Source organism: Trichoplax adhaerens, genomic scaffold (genome assembly GCF_000150275.1).
Source record: "Trichoplax adhaerens TRIADscaffold_4 genomic scaffold, whole genome shotgun sequence".
Classification (NCBI taxonomy): domain Eukaryota; kingdom Metazoa; phylum Placozoa; class Uniplacotomia; order Trichoplacea; family Trichoplacidae; genus Trichoplax; species Trichoplax adhaerens.
In genome coordinates, this window is record NW_002060946.1 from 5,151,973 (window position 1) to 5,176,853 (window position 24,881).

At 34.1% G+C, this 24,881-nt stretch overlaps 5 protein-coding genes across 5 annotated transcripts; 3 read left to right on the plus strand and 2 right to left on the minus strand.

Moving 5' to 3' along the window:
• Nucleotides 1-1,382: 1,382 nt before the first annotated feature.
• TRIADDRAFT_55779 (uncharacterized protein) lies at nucleotides 1,383-4,524 on the plus strand (the record flags this gene model as incomplete). Its single annotated transcript, XM_002111556.1, has 3 exons — nucleotides 1,383-1,876; nucleotides 4,033-4,081; nucleotides 4,468-4,524. 3 exons carry the CDS (start codon nucleotides 1,383-1,385, stop codon nucleotides 4,522-4,524), a joined length of 600 nt encoding a protein of 199 aa, XP_002111592.1.
• Nucleotides 4,525-4,983: 459 nt separating this feature from the next.
• On the plus strand, nucleotides 4,984-6,768 carry TRIADDRAFT_55780 (uncharacterized protein; the record flags this gene model as incomplete). Its single annotated transcript, XM_002111557.1, has 6 exons — nucleotides 4,984-5,071; nucleotides 5,324-5,403; nucleotides 5,604-5,728; nucleotides 6,217-6,297; nucleotides 6,409-6,503; nucleotides 6,677-6,768. 6 exons carry the CDS (start codon nucleotides 4,984-4,986, stop codon nucleotides 6,766-6,768), a joined length of 561 nt encoding a protein of 186 aa, XP_002111593.1.
• Nucleotides 6,769-8,488: 1,720 nt separating this feature from the next.
• On the minus strand, nucleotides 8,489-10,337 carry TRIADDRAFT_55781 (uncharacterized protein; the record flags this gene model as incomplete). Its single annotated transcript, XM_002112056.1, has 2 exons — nucleotides 8,489-9,559; nucleotides 9,936-10,337. The coding sequence occupies 2 exons, from the start codon at nucleotides 10,335-10,337 to the stop codon at nucleotides 8,489-8,491; spliced, it is 1,473 nt and encodes a 490-aa protein (XP_002112092.1).
• A 4,110-nt stretch (nucleotides 10,338-14,447) lies between these two features.
• TRIADDRAFT_63883 (expressed hypothetical protein) lies at nucleotides 14,448-16,342 on the plus strand (the record flags this gene model as incomplete). Its single annotated transcript, XM_002111558.1, has 5 exons — nucleotides 14,448-14,531; nucleotides 15,287-15,362; nucleotides 15,505-15,614; nucleotides 15,780-15,837; nucleotides 15,938-16,342. The coding sequence occupies 5 exons, from the start codon at nucleotides 14,448-14,450 to the stop codon at nucleotides 15,979-15,981; spliced, it is 372 nt and encodes a 123-aa protein (XP_002111594.1). The 3' UTR covers nucleotides 15,982-16,342.
• Nucleotides 16,343-17,207: 865 nt separating this feature from the next.
• TRIADDRAFT_55783 (uncharacterized protein) lies at nucleotides 17,208-22,816 on the minus strand (the record flags this gene model as incomplete). Its single annotated transcript, XM_002112057.1, has 16 exons — nucleotides 17,208-17,346; nucleotides 17,423-17,568; nucleotides 17,658-17,774; nucleotides 17,853-17,939; nucleotides 18,015-18,167; nucleotides 18,288-18,341; nucleotides 18,422-18,517; nucleotides 18,599-18,647; nucleotides 18,751-18,874; nucleotides 19,094-19,222; nucleotides 19,331-19,451; nucleotides 19,554-19,966; nucleotides 20,310-20,718; nucleotides 21,022-21,295; nucleotides 21,772-21,974; nucleotides 22,799-22,816. 16 exons carry the CDS (start codon nucleotides 22,814-22,816, stop codon nucleotides 17,208-17,210), a joined length of 2,532 nt encoding a protein of 843 aa, XP_002112093.1.
• Nucleotides 22,817-24,881: the final 2,065 nt, after the last annotated feature.

Genomic DNA, 24,881 nt, shown 5'->3' on the forward strand with positions numbered 1-24,881 from the left:
ATCATCTATTATAGATATAATTAGCAATGCTAGGATGACAATCTGAGATGGAATACTTCTCTTTCGATTTATTAGCGTTTGCTTAATGGGCGTAGTATATTAGTACGATGTATTAGCAAATGATATTCTTGATCGAATTAAATAAATGCAGTTATAACTATTTCAGCTTTACAGCAACATATGTTGCCATATCGCACCACAAAGGCATTTTTACTAGCTATACAGTGATTCTTTCTAGACTTCTTAACTCGTCTGTTAGCAAACCATCTCGACAAAAGGTTAAAAATTATTTTACGTGATCTATTTATGCGGCCAACTATTATTACTAATTAAAGTATTTTACCAACACATCCTGTACACAATGATCAAATTTCTCTTACGTTGCTCACTAATCCAATATTAATCATAATATTAAACATCTAATGGCTATTGCTAGTGATGGATCCTATATCAAGTCTATCATAGTAACTGATTCTCGAGCAAGACATTCGACAGTAGGCCATGTGAACATCTGATCACTTATAATTAATAATTAAAGCTACTATTATTTTAGGAGAGAAAATCATTGTTTAAACTAACAAGTTTATTCTTATGATATCACACTCTTACAATACCAGGATGAGTGATTCTATAGAAAGGAGATCGAATATATTAAGCAACAAACTACCATCCAATAGAAATCAAAGTTAATACAGTGTAGAGGGCTTTTACTGTACTCGAATTGCCTTGTCGGCCATCTTGTCGCATTTACTTGGCAAGTTAGATAGATTATCATTGCATTTAGTGCTTGTACAATAAGGAATAAGAACTTTTAGTAGTTAAGCATAGAGAATAATATCTTATTAGTTAGTGCAGACAGTCAAGAATTCTGCTAGCTAATTTACACAATTGGAAAGAAATGAATATCGAACATTGAATTTTGGATCTTAGAGTAACTTGTTATAATTCCAGAGCCATTGAATCGTTCGTCATAGCTGCTACTTATACTTATAAATCGGCACTAAAAACTGGAATAGGGATAAAAATCTGGTCAGTTACTGCTCTATTAATTAAAAATTTGTAATTCTATGACGCTATCGATTACTTAAACTTTCCGCAAATAAAATGATTATTACTTTCCTTAAAATATAGATTCGATATTCCAGATTATCAAATTTGCTAATTGTGAAAGAAGCTTAACCATCATTCTGTCACTTATTCTTTACTTAATTACTTTGTTGAATGATCTTGACGACATTACTATTAATTCTTTCATTGGCATAAACCCTGCGATTATTTGTTGGAATAATACTGCCTATCCAAGTGTTAATAGAAAGTTATGGAATTGACATACAAATATTAATAACTTTTTAGCCCGAAGTAAACCTCAAAATTGATTCCATATGGATTATAATAAAATTTTACAAAGCAAGACAATTCAAGATATTTACAACAAGAATCCAAATCGAAGCAGTATTGCTACAACAGCTTCAGCAACATCGACTGGCCAATCTTTAGAGATCAATATCTATCGTGAAGATGGTCGACTTCGACATCATAGTGATACGCGAGCTAGTACAACAGATAGCTTTGATCTCAATAATCCAGATAGTCCTGGATATAAATCATCGCTTCAATTTAAACATCAAGCTGATAATAAAGAAGAAGAGGATCCTAATCTGCTATCACCATCACCTTTTCTTCCTGATGATGATTGGGCTAGTGCTTGTGACGGTAGTATTCATGATAGCGACGATGAGGAGGGAACGTTTCATTCAGCAATATCAGTCCAATGTCTACATCAATTGGATGATGAAGAGGATTTAATCTCATCTGATAGTAGTGAAGAATGTCGTCGCTACATGGCTAATCTCGTCGATCGATTGTATAACGAAAGGTAAGTCAATACTAAAGCCTCAGTATAGAATCGATTCTCTATTGCCATCGACATTTCTATTCTGATTATAATATCTTGATAACCGAAAGAACTTACAATGAATTTATTGTAAGGAGGTCCAACTACGACCAGGAGAAGTTTATCATATGTTAGTGTTATTAATTATCAATGAAGCATCTAAATAATTGAGGATTAGTAATCTCCGGTATTATCATCAAGTGATTTTCTTGTTATGGTAACTGTTTATTTCCTGATATGCTTTATATTTGATTAGGGCACTAAACATACGAGTATATATCATTAGCGATAAGTAATCCTTCCATTTTCCAATTAGTAATGACTTCGGTATCATAATGGCTGCATCATTTTTTAAACCGGTTCCTTTGGCTCCGATGATGAGCATATTTTTGAATTGGAGATTAGCAATCTGTTATTTTTCCTGACAAAATTGAACTCTATTCTTTTCTCCATACTTGTTTATGAAGTTATTACTATTCTATCTATCCAAATAGATAGTAATATCATCATTGTAGGATGCTCACAATGAATGGAGAGAATAGCAGCGAGATATTAATGTCTCTCAATTGATTATAAGTCATCAATACGTTATTTAGTTTTTATGACCAGAATATATATGAGGTTCTCAAGTAGTGTCGGTATTCTCCAGCATCCATCTAATCTTTGAGTAAATAGGATATTTTAATCAATTATAGGCCATTGATAAAACAATTAGTATCGGATACCGGTATCAGATATGAATTCATCTAAGTGAATAGAGTAATGATTAATTGCCTTGAAAACTTTACCTTAGTTTAGTAGTAAAGACAAACTATTATGAAACCTAATGGCTTGGAAGTCGTTTCAAAACGGAAGCATCTTGAGCCAGAAAAAAGTTTTTCTTTTGGCTCAGTTACATATCGTCTAGTATGATCATTTTTGTCTACAGTAGGAACTCTTCATACCCTAAAAGTTACAATCAGCTTCTATTATAGTTAATAATATGGATATTTAAGCGCCATTTGAGTCAAAAACGCTATCCTTTTGATCCAGGCGTAAAAATTGATAGCAAGTTTTATCCTATTCTAACATGTAATAAGCAATTTCTGTTATAGCTATTAGTCTGGATACCATTTTCAAAGACAACACCGTTTTGAGTAGCAGTAACCTTCTATCGATCTATTACAAGGATCTTATTTAATAGATTGCTTATGAGCTCGTCATGTCATGCCAAGTTTAAAGCTTGCATGCTGTCTCACAAACACGCTATTTGATATAGGTCATAAAGACTTTTCATTGGAAATAGATCGAACTGAGACTAGTTAGTCTACCCTTGTGATTTCTTCACATTGGATGGTTGAATTTCTTTAAACTCATGATTTTAACTTAAACTTCCATTTTTGCACTAGTACCAGGTACTGATCTTGTTTAATAACTTGCTCATGGGTTCGTCTTGCTTTAACAAGTTTAAAGCTTGTATGCTGGTATGCTGTTTCACGGTACACTATTTGACGGGGGTTATAAAGATTTTTGCATTGGAAATAAATGAACTAAGACTAGTTAGTCTATATTTGCAATTGCTTCACTTTGGATGCTTAAATTTATTTTAAATCGTGACTTTAATATTGAGTTTAAAGTTTCATTTTTATACCAATACTTAGTATCAGTAAAGACTTTTACCCTTTTTCTAAACTGATGTCAGTTGAGAGGTTGAAATACTTGTATTTGAAACTAGTTTCTTCTTCAAAATGCTTTTAGAGGCAATTTTGTTACATAATGTCGTAGAATCAGCCTATAAGGTTACTAATTCAGAATGATTTCACACGCCTTGCTTCCCGAAACATGACAGAAATTTCTGCTCTTTTTGACACGATCTAGCCATAAAATTAGTATTTGACCACATAGAATCGTTTCTTTACTGCATTGACAGTCGGTGTTTTTTCGTGGTCATGCAAGCTTAGGGACATTTTTATTCTGTATTTATTAAGGTATTTCTTTCCCTATATTTAGAGTAAAAGTGATTACACGATTTATAGACTGGAGATAGTCAAGTTTTTTTTCTGTAATTAGGCATTTATTAGCCTACAATACTCATTCTTTCTTAGTTTAGAGCATCACTTAATATTGCTATACTGAAAGAATGGTATTTATATTTGCAGGGAGACCATTTCGCCTGATGAAAAGGCAACGTTTCTATTCTGGTGTAAGGTAATATATTTCGGAGTACAATTAGGTGGCTCTGTTTGCTTTTCTATAGAATCTTGCGGATTTATCCAGTATATATTTATTATTTATATTTAAAAATACTGCGGAATGGATTGGTATATTTATCACGTAAAATTTAGAGATATATCAAGCTAAGTAATATCGGCAGAAGAATAGATAAATTAGCTTTAGTTATTAGTAATATAATAATAATCTGTCTTCAATAACAGCTAATTTCAAGATTATTTATCTGCTTAAATAAATTTAGTTTTGTCGTTACCTTAAGTTTATTAGGAGCAAAAATAAATCAGTACACACAAAATCAGCTGTTAATCTAGTTAAAAACTAGGTACGAGCATTGATAAGTATGGTTGTATAATTTCATTTAGGGAGGAAGTGGCCGTGGATGGTTCGCTTACTATGTCGATAGCAAGGTTTATAATTAATATATAAAAGAATTAAATTTTCAGCCTGGCTATTTGATATTTAAAAACTTTTTTGTATCGAATATTAATATAAAAGCGACTGAAATTAAAAGTTTATTTCCATCTGCTTTTAACTTTAGCGTGCTGAATATAAGCGTGTTTCGGAAAAATCCTTTAACCAACTTGTGACCTATTTCACATTAGTATTATTAGAGTGAGTATTTAGAAAGAAATAGAAATGACGAAGCTAAGAAACTTGTATTTTTGCTGACAACTTCGCCAATTTTAGGGTAGTCGATGAAGTATCGAATTTGAATTGATAAGGCATTAAATTACTATAAAGTTCTTATTCTCTCTACAAAGATTTACAGTTTTTCGCACAAATTATAACTAGTAATAAATCAGATGTACGTACTGATGTAAATCGATGCACATAATTCATTCGTTATCCCTCATGAATGTCATAGCAAATTTGCATACATGCCTAGCCCTATTAATTGCACTATCAATGCAACCAAGTTGCCTTCTAAATTTATTCGAAGATCTCTTGAAAAGGTTAAACTGTTAGGTATTTTAACGTAGATAACTGCAGCAATATACTTGAAAAAAGTTAAGTTAGGAATTTTATCCCTAGAAATAATTGCCTTTCATGAAGATTCAATATTTCTACCTTGTCTCGCAACAGTTTTATGATATTTTATAATTGGTTTAATAAAATTCTGTTCTTACTTTGTCAGATTTACTGTAATCCATGGTTACAACTATAAATAAACCGAGCTAAACTTGAATACAATCTTGATCTCTCATTTCATTCCTAAAGGTGTAAAACTATTGGCGATTTTTATCCAGCAAAACTACTTTTACAGATGTGTTTTACTTTTTATCATGAATATACCCTACGTAAGTATTTACGCATATTAAGACCATTGCTATACCTGTTCTTGATATTACGGTTGGTAGTATTTTATATTCTCTCTTTCATTAAATTATGTAACTGTTAGGTCGAGCCAAGCATAGAGAATATCTTTATGAAGCGTTGAGAAGTCATCCGATATGGTATTCAAAGCTAATATTCTTTGAATATTAAAGTACTACAATAGATCAATGGTATAGAGAAGAAATTAAATGAGTTGCTTCTAACATGTAGGACCCAGTTAGGATTTTGGAATGCCACATTTTTGCATGCTGTGCATAAGGAGCGAGCCTATCGAAGTCCCGTACCGATGTAAGTACTTAATATATAATTAATATAGTGATAGGGTGCTATACGATATTATAGATTCAACATCGAAAATTCAAATACTACACAATAGTATAAATAAATGCTTAGAACACTTTTTAAATGGATAGTATTAAAATTTTTTTGAAAATACTGAAAAGCATTAATATAAGTCTTCGAAGATTATTAATTGCATAAATAAGTGATGAAATAAACTTTGCATATGTAGAATAGAATCGCACTTTGAGCCGATATTATTATCAGCTTATTAAAGCGAGTATAAGAAAATTTCCAGAATTTCTACCATTTGATTCATTAATTATAACGTCTAATTAACTGAAAGGGACAAAATTTGACGTAGTCAATTTGTAATTGACTAAGTAAAGCAATCATACAATCTTGCTGTCAAGAAAAAGATTGGCAATATAATTGTTTTAGTCTATAATTTGTCTAATTTTTATATAATTCTCAGCATTAATTATCTTTTCATTTAGAGCTGTATGGTCTCAGTTATCAAATGAAGAGCGTAAAGAATTGGAAATGTGTGATAAAAATATAGCGTTTGGTCAATTGGGGTATATTGTCATTCTATTAAGCATCTCTACAGTACATATCTACCTTTATATTTACTTTAATTAAAATCTAGTTTAAACGTTATGTACATTTTCTTTATCCCTACTCCTTAGGAGTTTGACTATGAACATGGTAAGGCTAGGATTATCTGTCGAATTTGTAACGGAGTTTGCCAAAAAAATGGCAATTATTAGCAACTTAGATTTTGGTAAGTTAAGTGATTATTAAGAATATGATATCATTACAATTACTAAAGAATCTTTGATTTGCTTAATATATTTAGTTAAACTTGATGAGTCTCTTAAAATATCGGTACAATAACTGATCCTGGATTTATGCTGGTTAACATAAGATTTTAATATGTAAATTTCGGTTTTGTAGAACAATTGGAAATGCTTGAAGAAAGTATTAAAAATATGGCAATTAATGGTAATATTCTTTACAATGCTAAACTAGAACTATTATTTTCTTAGTATATTTAATCTACCTAACTAGAAAGTCCACAATGGCCTAGACCAAGATTTTAAATATAATACCTGTGCTTAAAGTTTGAGTTAACTTTACGTAATAACAATCTAAACAAGATAGAATCAGGGCGAGTAAGAAATCTTTACTTATTCTGTCATCATTTCAAAAATTCAATCATAGTATTTAACTATAAACTAAGTACTTCGTGCTCATATATATAGTACATTATATCGCGAGTATCCAATAAAATAGTTTACCGAAGTAATATTTAGATTAGTCGTCATGTGTACGTGCATACGCATATATCTTGAAGCAAAATTGGCTTCCATTATCAATATTATCGTAAATAATACAGTTTGAGAGGAAATGATAGTAAGCCATCAATAATATATTTTTATTCCTTCATTATAGAAAAGAAAAGTATAAATCAATCAAACCGTTAACCCCATCCACTTCGAGTAGCCAAGCCAGCCCTTGCTTTTTTATCATTGTGAAGTGTTTAAACAAATTATCTATGTAATTTTGGATTGGTTATGAAATTATTGATAAAACTGATTGGCGACATGAGCAAAGATGTTCATTAGTCATAGTTTGTATCCTTATTACTATCAGTGATTGTAATTTTTAGTACAACGGCATAGAATGAATAACAAAGCGAGCAAATATATTCAATATCATATTCTAATAGATTAAATATTATTTCTGTTTATCCTGCACTAACGTTTGCGTTAAAACTATTAATTCAGAGCTTCTCTAACGCTTTGATGGCATAGAGCAATTTCATTAAAGCTAATATATTGTCAGTATACGCCCAGATATAAAATTCAAATTCAAACGTTTGAATTGAAATGAAAGTATATCATTTGTACTGTATTATATCTAAACTATTTTTGATTTTTTTCAATTTTTTAACTATTTATTCCGCAGTAATTTTATAATCGAGTGTTGATGCACTTTAGCTGGTCGAAATATTTATAAATTGTTGTATTTATATCTAGCTCAAAGTGCTCATTTCAAAGATTACTTACGGCTTTAAAACTATATTTAAATGGCCAGACTAAATGTACGCAATCGCTAAACCAAATATAAATTATTTATTTTACAAATGAATAAAAGAGCTTGACATATTGAATAAAAATTGTTGCTATTTCAATGTTATGGTCAGAACAATCGCAAAAGATCAGGTTGACATTAATTCGGTATTGTGATTGCCTTTAGTAATTCGTTGCGAAAAAGCAGTACAATGCCGAAGCTATAATGCAAGCACATTAGTTTGAAGTAGATTCAAGTTATATCGATGCTACAATTACAGCATGTTTAGCATCAAAGGCAGAAAAATCATGTCCCTTTCATTTTTTGAACATAGAATAAAGAGTTGAGCCAAGAAGTGTATGGCTGGCATGGTCATTACATGATACAGATTATGCTAACGATGCTATGAATTAAAATAATGTCAGAAATACAATATCAAGAAAGTCAGTAAAGTTGCACATGTTATAAGCATTTTTAAGCAAATGACTTATTCCTAGCTAACAATTATTCGGTACATCATCCAACTAAAGATTTTATGGATACTTTGTGACTCACTGACTTTAAGTCCAGTCCAGGACTAGACTGTGCTGAAATCTATTATTGTGAGTTACGATAATTAATTATAATTACTATTTCAAGTAAGTATTAATTTGGTAATATTTTATCTCTGTTAGGTTGCCTATACAATTCAGGCTAATTTAGTTTCATTTGCTTCTTAAATAAGTCATCAGTTTTAATATCAAATGAAATTGTACCAGCTGATAATGACTGTAATTGTATGATTGCTTGGTCGACAGAAATAGCATAGATAAAATCTCCATCTTGACGAATAAGTCCAAGTTGCATTAATCGTTGTATAGCATCGGCTGCATTGAACTGAAGATTAATATCAAATTGGGCTTTAATCCAATCCGATACTTGGCTCTCTACTAAGTCGACAGTCGTCCTACCTATCGGTCTGGCAATACTAGATGAATTGACATTGGTTGCATTTGACAATAAAATCACATAAACTAAGATCGCTTCTTTAACAATTTCATCATTAGCTCGATCCGTTAACAAGGCTAATACGCCACGATTATTAGCAATATTTTTATAATATAGAAGAGAGGACCAATTGACCAAATAAGCGTTGCGTTTGTTAGTGTATGCATTGTATCCGTTTAAAGCCATTACAGCAGCTACTCCAGCTGCAACCCAAACTGTGTTCACGATAGGATACTGAGCTAGCGCTGAGACAGATTTTGCAAGTAGGCTTATACCGCTAACACCTACTGATGCCATAATAAATCTTCGAGTATTTTTACCCATTTTAATCTTAAAATCTGGTATTAATGCTTGCAGGTTATCTTTAGGAATGTCCTTGAAAACTTTTAATGTTAGCTTTTTATCGGATTTGGAACGTAAAATTGCAACCACACGGCGATATTGTTCCGGTGGCATAACATTCCTGATCTTATAATACATAATATCCATCATTCGAGAGTACAACGAGCGGTGAACATCGTGTATCCTTTCTCGTCCTCTCGCCCATAAGTCCAAGACCTCATATTTGGATGCGTCAGCAACAACCGATATGCTACTGCTTTTATGTTCTTGTAAAGATTTCTCTACGACAGCAGAAGGTATCTTGTAAAAGTTGGCCTTTTCTAATAAATGGGAGACATGCCTTATTAGCCAAAATTCATTATCGAGTATTTCATTACGAGATAAACGACGAATGGCTTTGGTATCTTTGTCAGGATCAATACCGTCATATAAATCCTAAAAAAGCAATTCACATCAATAAGTAACATCTTTGATTGATTTTTGTCCCTAAAGTTTTTAATGATTACTACTGGTGCTATCAGCGTCATCAAGAACATTTGAAAGTTATGTTGTTAAAGAAGTCATTGAAACTCTTTGATATTTATATTCTGCTATACAATTACTTTCGATCTATAACAAATATTGTATGTACAATCGTAGATTCGTTATTCATTTTATACAAGTATATGATAGAATGATTTAGACTATTAAAATTAGGCCTGCCAATTTAATGATAGCTAGTAGTAAAGCTATGTTGTGCTATCTAGGTTCCGCTTCAAGCGTGAACGCTTAGCAGTTTCGACATGCTTGTCCATTTACACGTGTAGATTACCTTGAGCTCCTCTAGGATACGATTGGATTGTTTGGTTATTGCATCTTCTAGCGTTAATGCCAGCTGGTCAAAATTTGCCTTTTCTTCTGAGGACAACAACTGGGGATTTTGATAAATATATCGGACAAGTGCACGTCTTGTGACAGGAATAAAGCGCTCAACATCGTACGAAGCAACGACGGATTGATCGATTGCATCATCCTTTGCTGCAACCTGTGTGGTTTGAGGACGATGCAAGCTAACGTTTAATTCTGTTTTATCGATCGGTTCATCCACTTTATCCTTAGCATGCTTTCTTACAGCTGACGATAGCGTTCTGACATTATAAACTGGCTTAATACCAGAGCTATTCCTCAACTGACGCAGTGAGCGAAATAAAGTAAGGCGAGCGCAGTTGGCCATTATTTCATCCTATCTTGGGGCAAGACCAGGGTGCGAAAGAATACACAGTACTGTATCGTTGTTGGCAATTGATCAATTAAGCTGATAGCAACACTTTGGGGTAGCTACTATATAACTACTCTATCGATAAATTATGGATTATTCCAATCCAAAGCTCCAAATCGTGATCCAAAGCGGCTACTTTTTTGCAAGGAAATGAGCCGAGAGGTGTATGATTCTAGTGTAGGATTGCGTGTACTCCAATACAGTATTGGAGATGAAGATTGCGTACCATCGTCTCTCTGTCTGTACTATAACTCGTTACCAACTACAGTATCATGGACTACGGTACACAGCACTGTAGTCCAAGAGTTGGTATTGTACAGACGCGCAGACGTACAGACTCTAATTCGTCTTGGAAGTCAGAGCTGCAGTACAGTACAGTACAGTAGTGTAGAGTACAGTACTATACACTGTATCGGGTACAGTACACTACAGTGTGCAGTCATACAGTACAGTATATTGTACGGCCATGGACTCCAAATCGTGATCCAAAGCGGCTACTTTCTTGCACGCAAATGAGCCGAGAGCTGTATAATTCTAGTGCAGGATTGCGTAAACTCCAATACAAGTATTGGAGATGAAGATTGCGTACCGTCGTCTCTCTGTCTGTACTGTAAGTTCTGTAACTCGTTACCAACTACAGTATCACGGACTACAGTACACAGCACTGTAGTGCAGGAGTTGGTATTGTACAGACGTGCAGACGTACAGACTCTAATTCGTCTTGGAAGTTGAAAGTCAGCGCTGCAATACAGTACAGTACAGTACAGTACTGTACAGTAGTGTACTATACTGTACAGTACTATATATTGTATCGGGTACAGTAAAACGTGCAGTCATGTACTGTACTGTACTGTACTGTACGGCCATGGACTCCAAATCGTGATCCAACGCGGCTCCTTTTTTGCACGCAAATGAGCCGAGTGCTGTATGATTCTACTACAGGATTGCGTATGCTCCAATATGGGAGATGAGAAGCCAGTGACCGAGATTTCGTACCATCGTCTCTCTGTCCGTACTGTAACTCGTTACCAACTACAGTATCATAGACTACAGTACAGCACTGTAGTACAGGAGTTGGTATTGTGCAGACGTACAGACGTACAGTACAGTATACTGTAGACACTGATTCGTCTTGGAAGTCAGAGCTGCAATACAGTACTATACTGTACACTGTACCGGGTACGGGTACTGTACTGTACGTACTGTACAGTACTGTGTGCAGTCATGCACTGTACGGCCATGGACTACAATACAGTATATTGCAAGATGTTACTGCGCGCGCGTACACCGACAAAATGGTAGTCCTATAAAATAGAGAACAGTACGAACTGACAGGCCTGTAAAAACAGACAGTACGTTGTCTGTCTCTCCGACAACAAGAAGTACGCGTACCCATGCGCGGACGCGTACTCAGTACTCAGTCATGCCCTATACAAAATCCATGCAAAGTCCAAAGTGGATGAAATCGGACGTTGGCAGTCATTTCTCTTCCAGTGCACTTAGCAACCATATCAACATCACAAAATGGTGAGTCCAATTAGGCAAAAAATAACCAGTAGTGCATGCTAGGATAAGTTGAAACTGTCTTCTATGTTGATTTGAACAATTTAATAATTTTGAAAAAGTCCAATGAAAGTGTTGAATTGCATTAATTACAGTCAGAAATTGAAGAAACCATTAAACGTATACAATCACATAAAGGAGTGGTGGGTATCGTCATCATCAACCATGACGGTGAGTTCGCTAAGCTACACGAATTACCTATTGGCATGGAGAAAGAGTAAACTTGTATGACTACAATTTAAAATCAATCGATTTATCAACCGTAGATGATACTCTTGTGATTGCTTTCTTGATAGGATCTTGTAGACATTTTAAAAATGTGAATAGAGTGTTCTACTATTGGTCGATAGTATTTTGACTCTCTAGATTAGACTTGCTAGTACTGGCTAGATGGAATACATCGTCTTCGTTTAGACGAGATACTACGTAATTTCTCTCCAATCACTTTACATTTAAAGCGACAGTAGTAGGATGAAGTGAACTGTCTTAGTGTAGGATAATCTAGTGGAACGTGTCTTTTTAATGTGACTTTTTTAAGTCTACAGTATGAATGCGATTACCCTAGAAATATCCGATCAAGTTCTCACAGACATTACAAGTACAGTATTGTGTAGATTTATATACGCAGTAAGTTGGACACCTTTTAGATAGTATATATTATACTCGTTATAGACTAACCCAATAATCCGTCTACTGCATCATATCGATTGACGGTATGCAGAGAAAATGTTCGGGCCCCCTTGCATGAGTATGTATGAACGAGAGTGTTAATCAAGTAATAAACACCAGAGTTGCAGATACACCTGTAAAAGGCAACTGATCACGAAGAATCGAAGCGTAAACTTAACAAGTCGCATCTATTTTATCCACTCTCTTGTACTGTACTAATGCTGTCAATGATCATTCTTTATCCCGTAGGAATCCCTATCAGAACAACCTTAGACAATGCTTTGACCGTCCAATATGCTGGATTGATTCACAGTTTTTGCTCTAAAGCTCGCGGAACTATTCGTGAAATTGACCCACAGGTAGTCACTCACTTTGTTATTCCTCATACTAAAATATGATTCAACTGCGTATAATTATGAAGTTGAGATACTAAACTATCTTCATCTCTAATCAATGATAGAATGATTTAACATTTTTAAGAATTCGATCAAAGAAACATGAAATTATGATTGCTCCTGGTAAGAGAAATCTACTTTAGATTGTTGCCGTATGTGTTCTGTATTTTACACTTTATGTCTACATAGTACGACTGCAGTCTGCAGCTGCAAGCAGAATATATACAATTCTTTTCTAACAGTTTCACATTTTGACTTTTTAGATAAGGAATACCTGCTCCTAGTTATCCAAGATCCTAGCAGTTAAAATGGGAAAAATAGGTTTTTATAATGTACAAATGATTTTATGCTGTAAATTTCCTAACACTACGCTACCGTTTCGATAGTATTGCAATCGAGGTGCGATATAGTCATGGGTAAATTGTAATGTAATGAAAATTATTCTTTTAACATCTTAATATTGTTCGTGTAAGAGTAAATGTCTTGTTTGTCAGTATGTTTGTCGAAAATTTTGGTGTAACTTACAATAATTTATTCATAGCCAATCATCTGTAATAGACTGTAGCAGTAGATAATGTTATAGTTGGAATGAAGCTATCTTACATAACTTTGTGATCTTAAAAGTTGCGCAAATAAAAATTTCCGAGTATTATAAAGTAATGGTTTACAGGTACAATTTTTAATCTTGTGGATGGTATCAAGACGCTCGTAACGTTAAGCACTGAGATTCCTACATAAGCATTAACAGCAAGTTGACCGACACCTGAAACGAAAATGTAGCTAGTTCTAGCTATATAAAAATGACCATAATATGTACCCAAACATGAGCTTTACAGCGCTAGTAGGTCAAGCTATTTAGAGTATTCGCTGATGATAGCGCCTTTACAAATTTTAATAAATAAATTACTTGCATATCGCTAATCCAATAAGGCACTACTAGCTATGTTAAACATTGACGATATATCACTATCCCCTGCTTATCGTTAATCCAAGCTTAATTGAGCTATTTTGTTCATCCCAAAATGCTATACAGGTCAATACAGTTAGTTAGCAGTTAATGTAGAAATATACACTAGCTGCTGAGTGAACTGCAACCTCCCAGTTTATCGCCTTAAGGAGTTGTAGATTAGTAATCCATTCCTAGTGCTTTAAACGCAAGTGCAACGCTATTGTACAATAATGCTTAGACGTAGCTCCGATATATTTGCTCATCTATTACTAGAGCCCGTATCCAGTACCTAAAATGCCATACCAAGTCTGTATACTCGACAGTATATTAGGTGCTACAATTATAAAGAGCTATCGTGGTTAATCTAGTATACTACCCAGGCAAAATTCTAAAGTCACAACACGTGATCAAGCTGCGTTGCCAAGATTCCATAGCAACGCTTTTATCCATGACTCTTAAAATCATTTTCTGTACTGTATACTAAATAACATGGCAACCATACGGACACTGACGTTGAATTTATTAATTATATTGTGTTTGTATCTTCCCATTCCAAATAACCCTTTAGTGTTGGTAAATTATTTCGTTGTCTATAGTTTGATATTAAATCAAACATGCTATCGTGCACAGCATTTATACTCATTCTTGCCTACTGAATGAGTAGCAAATCTTACTGAGATGATTTTAGTATCTAATCGATGCTAACAGTCGACGGATGGTAGTTATATACGTGTATGCATGAATACATAGTTTGATTATTGGCTAGCGGCGCTATAGTTTCTTAAACATTAAGGTTGGCCAAGTAGTAATCTGATACTTCAGTATAATACTAAATAAGGAACGACCATCAACATTCCTGACCTGCTACAGACTTATTAAAGTATAGCTGCGTATAATACCGTTCGAAGTTGAAAAGACGACAAATTGACCTTGTTAATTTAAAAACATCGACTTTAATATCTTCAATATACTGTATAAAAGATATGGTAAGATTGATCTAGCTATTTAAACGTAATTATTTTATGCTTTTAATCAACGAAATCTTGTCGTGATTGCCAAAAATATTTTACTTACAATCATCGCTTGGGTTACCCGTAGAAATTATTTCAACCTGCACTAGAAAGAGGATTAGTACGAGCTTAAAGTTATACGAATGTTAATGAAATGAGGATGTTATAAATTTATTGCAACCATTTTATCATTTTTACTGCTCGATCGTTTACAATTTAACTTAAAGCATTACGTTTGTATAACCATCTGAAATGCAAAAGATGATACGAAAAGTTGTAATTATCGTAAAATATTAAGAAATTCTCGCATACTCTTAGGGTGACGTAGAAGAAACTTTGAAACGTATCCAAAGTCATAAAGGCGTGATTGGGATCATTGTTGTTAATAATGAAGGTACGCATATCCTACTATGGTGGCTTTGACAATTAATCATAGCCAATGGATACATAAACTTATCCTACAGAATAGCGTTACCCTAGCCTTACTAAAAGACTTAAAATTGTAGCTGAAAATGTACTTATCGTCCTTTTCGTAGGTATTCCAATCAGAACTACAATGGATAATTCTACAACAACGCAGTATTCAAGCCTTCTCCATCAGCTTGCCGCTATGGCTAGAGGAGTTGTCCGCGATGTCGATCCACAGGTGCCATAACATCCTATTATAGCTAATTTTGATATTGCCTCGAGTTTACATAAATTCTTTCTTCAACTAAAGAACAGTTTTTGATGCTATGCTTAAACCGATTATAAAACACTTTACGAATAAAATTAAAGGTATGCTAAATTCTAAATTGATTTCTATCACTAGAACGATTTGACCTTTCTAAGAATTCGATCTAAAAAACACGAAATCATGGTAGCACCTGGTACATTTCTATACTATAAAATAACTCTAAGAACTTGACATCTTTTCATCTTACCCGATCTAAAAGTTGCTATTATCTATCTTATTTTCGAATACTTTAGACAAGGAACATGTCTTGATTGTTATTCAAAATCCAAATGAATAACCCATTTTAAACCGATACTCTATACGACGAAGTATTCAATATGATCAAGCTCACAGCTAACAACATTATATTAAATATATATAATTTTCTATAGTAAAATTGGTATACTTCGACAATTCATGCTTACACTTTCTGTATCGTTCTTCTCCAATAATAATTTTTATTCCTTTATTAAAATTATAATCAACACAAATCATGTTCATTTAAGAAATTACCTAAAATTGTATAGTGAATTCTATCATTACATCATTTCCCTTCTACAAATACAAAACTGGCCATATGCTGGATACTTTCTAATTTGGTTTGCTGGCTAGCTTCAAAAGTATATTAATTAATTAATTAATGTACAAGTAAATAAAATATAAGTCTATACTCTTTTGTGTGACTGTGCCTGATCTGTAGTAATGAGCTCTTCCTGTAATCTGGAATTAGTTTATTCGAACAGCATGCATACGATAGTACAGTATACTTACTACTGCATACTTTACGGCTCTCTTGTGCTTGTATGCAGCGAAGAGACAGTTAGCTGTCAGTTTACTGTACATTTATTACTTTAGCAAAATTATACTCATATACACAAACAAAACCATTATAGATGTGACTTATAGTCCCAGCTAAATATTTCGTGTATATTGATTGCTTTCCGCAAAGGCGTACTTAGCAAATGATGAAACAAGTGACATTGTAAAATCTATGTTAAGTAGCTCACTGGTAGCAATGCAATGTATGTTTGTTGCATTGTCATGACTAACCATTTATAAATCTATACTTTTACTAAGACAATTTATTAGCATATTGACGGTATTTACTTCACTAATCAACCGTGGTTAATAACATACAAGTAGTTGCTATAAATCTCGTATTTGCATAGACAAAGTGAATAAATGTAATTTAACATAATCAGTTGAGCTAGTAAGATTTTGTATAATTAATTAATCAATTCACTTAATACTTAATAAATCCAAATTATATACGACTATATATGTGTATGCAATTGTATAAAAACCCTTTTACATTTTCATTTTGTACCGTTTACAAATTAAGAGTGAAACAATAATTGATAAAAAGATTGAGCAACATCAAGACATAAAACCAAAGTATAGTACATCTATTAAATCAGTGCTTACAGATCATTTAAACAAGTCTATTGATTAGATAATACAATCATATAACTGTAGCTTACATTATCAAATACAGTTGTTTATCGAACAATAACAGCTGTAGATCTAAACGTCACAGTAGCTCGGTTCTTTACGATTTGAAGGTATTCTACCCAATTGCCATCCTTGGATATCAGTTAACAATTGATTAATAGCTGATGTCCATTCAGTTCTTTCCTCCTTGCAATCAGCGGATAGCAAATATCTAACAAGTAGGAAAATAGATTAAGTTTAAAGGATACATCAATAATTTTTAACAACGACGCTAATACTTGACTTACTGAACTTTAACTTGACCAGATTTGTTAACCGGTCGTAAATAGTGCATATCGAGTCTAAAAGTATGACGTCTGAAGCACTCTTCTCTAGGTAAAACGTGGACACTTTCGGTAACGCAATAGCGCAAATCTAATTTTGTAATGGGAGTCTGAAAAATTTGATACCAAACAGTCAATTGCAAAATAAAATTTTCGTACGCAATCACTTAATTATCTATCACAAGAGAATAAAACATACTTGACCCTTCTCTTCGTCTTCAGGATAATTCCATAAATTTATGGCGTATGGAGTTATTTTGCACCATCTTCGTCGCCATGTTTCCACGTTGTAACCTCCAATGTCATCGTGAACATTCTAAATATAACAGTAAATTTAAACGATTAGATTCGAGTCCTAATTTTAAATCGCATATCTAATCATAAAGTAACCTACCAAAAATCCCCGATGTTCGATAACAGACATTGGGTTACACTTTGTAGTAACGTGAATGTACGAAGACAAAGGTGACGGCTTGACGATCTATATTAAATTATTTCAGAATATTACAATCATGGTTTGAAGTACACTTTTTACCCAATTAAACGAATGACATACCTGTTCTAATTCATAAGTATCATTACGTAAAGTATGGCGATCAATTTTCGCTACTGCAATTAGTTCAAATCTCGTTTTCTTCAGGTTAGTATGCTGTGGAATATTAGCTGTTTTGGGGGTATTTGACAAGGAATGTGATGTACTTCCTTTTGCCTAGTATTCATTAAGTTGAGAAATTGTTATCCATTAATCAAGAACATACAGATAAACTAGTTAATGAAAACTCTTTCCAGCTTAATGAAAAGTCAAATTGCTGTAGTATCATCGATATACCTGTGAACGACCAGTCAACATGTTCATAAACTTCTTTGGTGTTTTTGGAGAAGGCTAAATGTATTGTTCAAATAGCTTTTAGTATGACTTTTTAAAGCTATATAATATTACGTCATAATAACTTGATAAATTACCTTTGGAAATAAATTTTGTTTTTTCACTTTGGGTGTAGTCAATTTGTTCCCTGACGTATTTCCCGAATTATTTACATTTTCAGTAACATTTTGACGCTTTAGTGAAAGCAAACAGATTTGAGGTTAGCTGAAGATTATTATAATGGGTTAAAATATGTCTACGAAGTATAAACTTACCAGACAGTAAATCTCGACTCTCAAAGATACATTTCGATTGACGTTTTTTCTAGTTTTAATTAAATCAAATAAATAAGCTATTGGCGTCGGTAACAGTAAGTGTAGAAACGAAATAAGGTTTATTCTAACACCGCTCCTCTAATACAACTTACAGATTAATTTCATTTGCAAAGGCCATTTCTTTTTGTAAGCCGTCTCTTGTTGAATATAAGTTAGAGCTAAGTGTGGTCAATTGGTTATCCCGTACCAATACCATGAAAGAATGAACTATATTATCTTGAGAAAATAATTAGGTCAATATTAATTAATGGCATAAAGCAAAATAAAAGTGAAAATTGAAGATGCTAATACTAAAGAGAATTAACAGTTACCATTTGATTCCGCAAGAAATTCTCGATTAAAAGGGATTCTAATATCTGGGTAAAACAAATTTCAAACACTAAGAGAATGTAGCTCATAAGAATTTTCATCCTAGAATGTATGGATAATTTTTACCTGATAGGGATAAATCTGTGTTAACTGGTCGAAACTCGGATTGGTTATGTAATACAGAATCACTCATAGTTAAATTCGTATCCCCTCGAAGTCGTTGCACTTGATCTAAACATGCTTGATGGCGGGTAGCTAGAAGGCAAATAAAATATATATAATTGATACATAGCCATAATATCACTCATAAAGTTCCTAAGGCAATGATGATACATGATAGCATCTTGTTATGCATTGATTTACCTGCAAGAAGAAGAGCTTTTTCAGCTTCAGCTTCTTCGATACTACCAGGATGACAAATTCCAAGAGCATTGCTTGCTTGAAACTGAATTGCTTGTTGCGTAGCCGCTTCTTCTAAAATGATCTATCATTTTATAAAATACACGATCATAAGGTAAAAGGTTGTAAGGTTAATTTGCCAAAAAGTTGTAAATAATCTCAAAGTCAAATTATTCAGAGTACTTACGCGTATATCTTCTTGATGCCCGTCACCTTTCTTTTCGGAAAATTCTTTTAATGATTCACCAGCCATTTTATTTAATTTTTGTTGCATGAAATTACCACAAAATATACCGGTACTAGCTCTGTTTGATATATCTGGAGTTGGAAGATTCAACCTTTCTTGGCTTCGGCTTACTGGTTCAAGTTCGCTCTTACGCTTAGGGGCGATGGGCGGTAAGTTTTTCTGATTGTCATGTGAAGAGCGTCGCTGTTGTGGAGTTGTATTGCTGCTTCTACGTTTCTCACTAGGTGCATTAGTTGCATTATTCCGGTATGTATGAGGAGTGTTATGTTCAGAATGGTTGTTATTTGACCGTTTAGGAGGGACAGGAGGATGTCGCGGTAATTTGCGCCTTGGTTGGTCTTCATCTACAATTTCTGCGATCAATCAAAAATACAAAGTGTTACCTTTGCATGCCATTTATTAAAATAATAAATAATGTGTAAGTAAGACTGCAGGAATCTAATTCATTACTTTGAGCGGTCTTGGGTGTTTCAGTAGGTGGAGAAACCAGTCCCAAACAGAGGTCAAACGGTGTTAGTACATTCGACTGACTTTCTTTATTATTCTTTAATGATGGGTGATAACCTAAATGAAAAGGTACTATTGGTCAAATAAGCCTCAACTCTGAACTAAAATTTGGTATTCCATCTCAACTTTTAACATATGTCATATGATTTAACAAAGATTATCATCAACCGGCAAATCACTACGCTATACCTGGACTGTTTTCATTTCCTACAGGAGTAGTTTTCGTTATTGTTGATTTATTTTCGCTAGACGTAGGCTGCACAATATTGTTAATAACATTTCTAGAGGAAATTCTCTTCTCCATAGTTTTAGCTCGCGATGGTGGAGATGATTTTTCTTCACTTTCCGATACGGACGATGTATTGTCATCTTCCTCTACTCTAAGAGAATCTGCTGCATCTACAGTAGGACGTACAGTAGGCTGTACAACTTGACGCTTAACTTCTTCTTGGGGAGTCTTTACAGTAACAACCTCATGTTTTTCATCTCGTGCCGGTATCTGAGTAGTTTCATCTTCTGACTTTGCACAATTATCGAGATTACTATCATCTACTTCCATATCTTTGGATTGTTGAGTGTCATCAGTTGTCAATTGACTCTAAAAATGCGATGGTATAATGGATGTTAAAATCATACCTGTGTAATGCTCCTACAGACTACAGTACGGCACGGGATATTGGCATCAATTGGGTATAGAACTATTGATCATTACTGACGTAAATCAGCTATTATTATTGATGTTATTGAACCATATTCAAAGTTGTTATACTGAATCCTAATTTAAATTTTTAGCTGCTCTTAACTAGATTTATATTATCGTGCTCAGCTCTTCAGAGTAATATTCCTGCTGAATAGACACCTAAAATAAGTAATACGACGTGAGAGTCTTTCTTGATCTCACCTCATTTTGCGTGATACCGGAACTTCCTTGCATTACTTTCTTACGTTCTAGACGTGAAGCTAATTCAGCTTGTTTTTTATTTCTTCGTCTTTCAATTTCTTCTTGCTGTTGTTTCTGTTGTTGAAATAGCATAGCCTTACGGGCTCTGATCGATTGGGTAACATTTTCTTTTTCCTGGCTAGAACTTTCATCATTGGTGCCATTGGTGTTCAAATCATTATCACTAACGATTGGATCGCGCTTTACAGTTTGCTTGTTACCTACTTTGTTAAATCTAACGTAATAAATGAATAATAGACATACAGTGAGTATTTCAAGGCTATAAATTAGGCGCTTATTGTTAGGCTGTAGTAGTTGCTAATTATGCTATCATTGGATAAGCCAACTATATCACTGTGAGATAGATACTGTACAGTAAATAAAACCATGAGAAAAGCATAAATTGAGACATCAGATGAATAGTTATTGTTAAGAAAGCGTCTGATAATGACTACTCATATATAAACTGATGTATATATGACAATATAATACACTGCATATTAATTATGCTGTATATATACTGCCAGATAGCAAACTGTAGCAATGCTCATTTCTACCAGAGACTCTAAGGCAATGTCTACTTACCGCATGTAATCGTATGCGCATCTATGTATTAGTGCATCGCAATAAAAATATTGTACAGGTACATATAAAGTTATTTTCCAGATTAGTGACAAAACCTACGCTTTGCAGGCTTGCAGTTTCATTTACCTGTCAACTCTTTCGCGAGTATTGATGCAACGTCGTTTAGCAGTGTCGAGACGAACACCGCTAAAATTTCTTTCTCTATTATCATTAACGTCATCTTCCCTCAATGGCCTCTTTCTTCTGCCATTTCCACTCCTAATTTCTTCAAGATCCTTCACCTTGCGAGCTAGATTCTCACGTCGTGCTTTCGTTCTTTCTAGTAATTTCTAATAGAGAGAATCAACTTGTTAGCTAATGAGTTAAACTGGTATAACCACTAAAATTAAAACAACAATCTGATCAGAAGCGAAGCAAAACCATGGCAAGATGATTGTAATATCGATCATATCTCCATGTATGCTGCATCATACATCATAGTATCGTATTGATAATATGATTACGATAGAAAAATTCTTTGCAATGTGTCGTTAGTGATCTTAATATTGTATTATTCATGAATAAACCAACTGTCATTGATGCTGAAGAGGAATAAACGATTACACTTGCATCACTACTTTCCATCGTGTATTCAAATTATAAGCAAATTTATTTGAAGCAAGCACAATAAAGCATTTGCAAGACGTTTTCATGGTTTGCCAGATAGAAAGTTAAGTGGTAGGTGCGTATAGTTGACTTGATCCGGACAAACATAGGACAAAAGTGCATCAACGTCGTAGTGATTTATTTTTTATACTATCTTTTACTTGACTTAGACATCACTATCGACTGTGATTGATGTTGAAGAAAAATGAACGTACTTGTAGTTGGTACTGTGACTGTAATATTAAGATCATCGTCATGCAAGGTTGTTTAGTCCTTCAACTTGACAAGTTTTCTTGCCATAGCAAAATGGGGCAAAAATGCAACCAAACTACGTCAACTGTGACGTTTACCATTGCCGTTATTGACACTCAAACCATGGATTGCACTCATGGCTAATCACTTGCCAATTCTATTACTATTTTTATGGGTTTAGCGAAGCTTATTAATTAATCGATTGATTCTTGGTAACGATGCTTCGACGAAAAACAAATTTGAAATTGCCTCTTACCTGTGTAAATTCATCCATGACTTTTTAGGTTGTCGTTGGATTGATAGAAGCAAATGTTGATTTCTTATTACAGGTCGCTCGAACTGGACTAGTTGACGATTACAGTTGTTGATCAATGGGTAACTAGCTTGTTCAACGATGGAATATATCGACTAACCGACTTTCTCTTTCTCCTAGCACACTTCACACTTGAATTTAAATAACTTGGAAGTATTTAAGAGGAAGAAACGTCGCTAAACATTCGTTAGAATTTAAATTGACCGCGATGGTTCGACTGCGCACGAGCGATGAAATTTGAATTGGTGAGCTTGCGTAGTGTGTGTTGTTGAGCTGATATTGGGAGGTGTTAAGTCGGCATAGTAGTACAGTAACTGTATACTTTGCATAAGGGCATTCCGTCATAGTCGGCCAACTATAGGGATTTTTGGAAAAAAAGGAATTGTGAAATGAAAGGCCTCTTATTAATTCTCGAGAAAAGGACTGATTTACGTCAAGCTCTACGAGAAATGGAGGTCTTACTGGCGCGGATACTTGATGCAAACCATATACTGTACAGTAGGAAAAAATGATGTCACTTAACGATTTCCGGTATCTCAGCGCCTGTAGGCAATACTGTACTGAGGGGAGACATCATTTTTGCTAGCAATTGAAGGCTATACGCAGGTACAGTACAGCAGAGTAGACTGCTGTCTATGACATGTAGCGTACAGCATATTAACGTATGACAAAATGGCGAGCAAAATGGATATCACCCTATCCACAGTACCTAGTACTCCCTTTACAGTACAAAAGAGCCTAATCGAGCATTCCTGAGATGAAAAAAAATTGGGCTGTCAGGTCTAATTCGGAGGCTATGCAGTGAGCAGACTGAAACTGCGATAATCAATAGTCTGATTGCTAAAATAGTTTATTTGTTTCAATCGTAGTCCATTACTATGAAGCTCATGGCATTCATACTTCTTCTATCGATCCTAATAAGAATAGAAAATGTTTCTTGCCGCAAGAGAATGCTGTACTAGCTCCAAGTCCGGTCGATGAGATGATATCGTTTTGCACAGCTTTGTACACAGCTGTTGTATGACCAAGATATCAATGACATGACTCTTGTGAATAACTGGTACATCAGCAAGAGATGTTGTTCTACTGTATTGTGCAATGGAATCCGTTCATTGCATTATACAGTAATATGCTGTCATCGTCAATATTACAGGATATACTACTATACAGATTGGCGGACGATCTAATGAAGTTGTCTTATGATCCTTTCTGTTGCAAAATTCATGTCGCCAGTGCCTTCCTACAGTGCAAAGTTTTTCCACATTTTGTGCTGCTTAGTACTGTAATATACAGTATAGTACTGTGCTGTACAGTACTGTACAGCACAGTACTACAGTATACTGTACCACCGGGCTACAGTCCATCTTACTTGTACTGTACCTTGTAGCACCAGCCCAACTCATTGCTATGATACCAAAAACAAGCACAAACCTTGGCGTTCGGCAATTTGATTGGGTGATGGAAAGTATGAATTTATTAGGTTATAAATTATTGACATCGACGCATAATATTTTCCAAGTTACACTAAATAAAGCAGACTGCTGACTAATGTTCGATACACGATTCGTTATATATTATGCGTCCATGCATTAACTAGATGCGTATTGAACTAGACAGTATGTATAATATGATGAAACGGTCAAAACTACAAATATTTTGTAAATACTAAATTTGAGATATCCTTGGGCCAAATATTATCCAGTTGAAATTATTGGATTCCATCCAATTGTGGTTGTGGTCTATTTTATACTCATTAGTCGTATAATATATACCCGTTTGAAGCCAATTCTTATCGATCGAGATTATTGACGGCTATTTAGCAGCAGCGATTATGAAATAATATTGATTACGATAAGTATTGACCGTAGGTTTGAACCAACTCAATCAGTTAAACAACAACTGCGTAATAAGTCTGAAGAAACAAGTTCCCAACATTCATATTGTGATAGGAGATTGGACTCCCAATCAATCAGTCTTACAGGCATAGGTGTTATCAATACTTCAATTCTTGGATCAATTTATATTA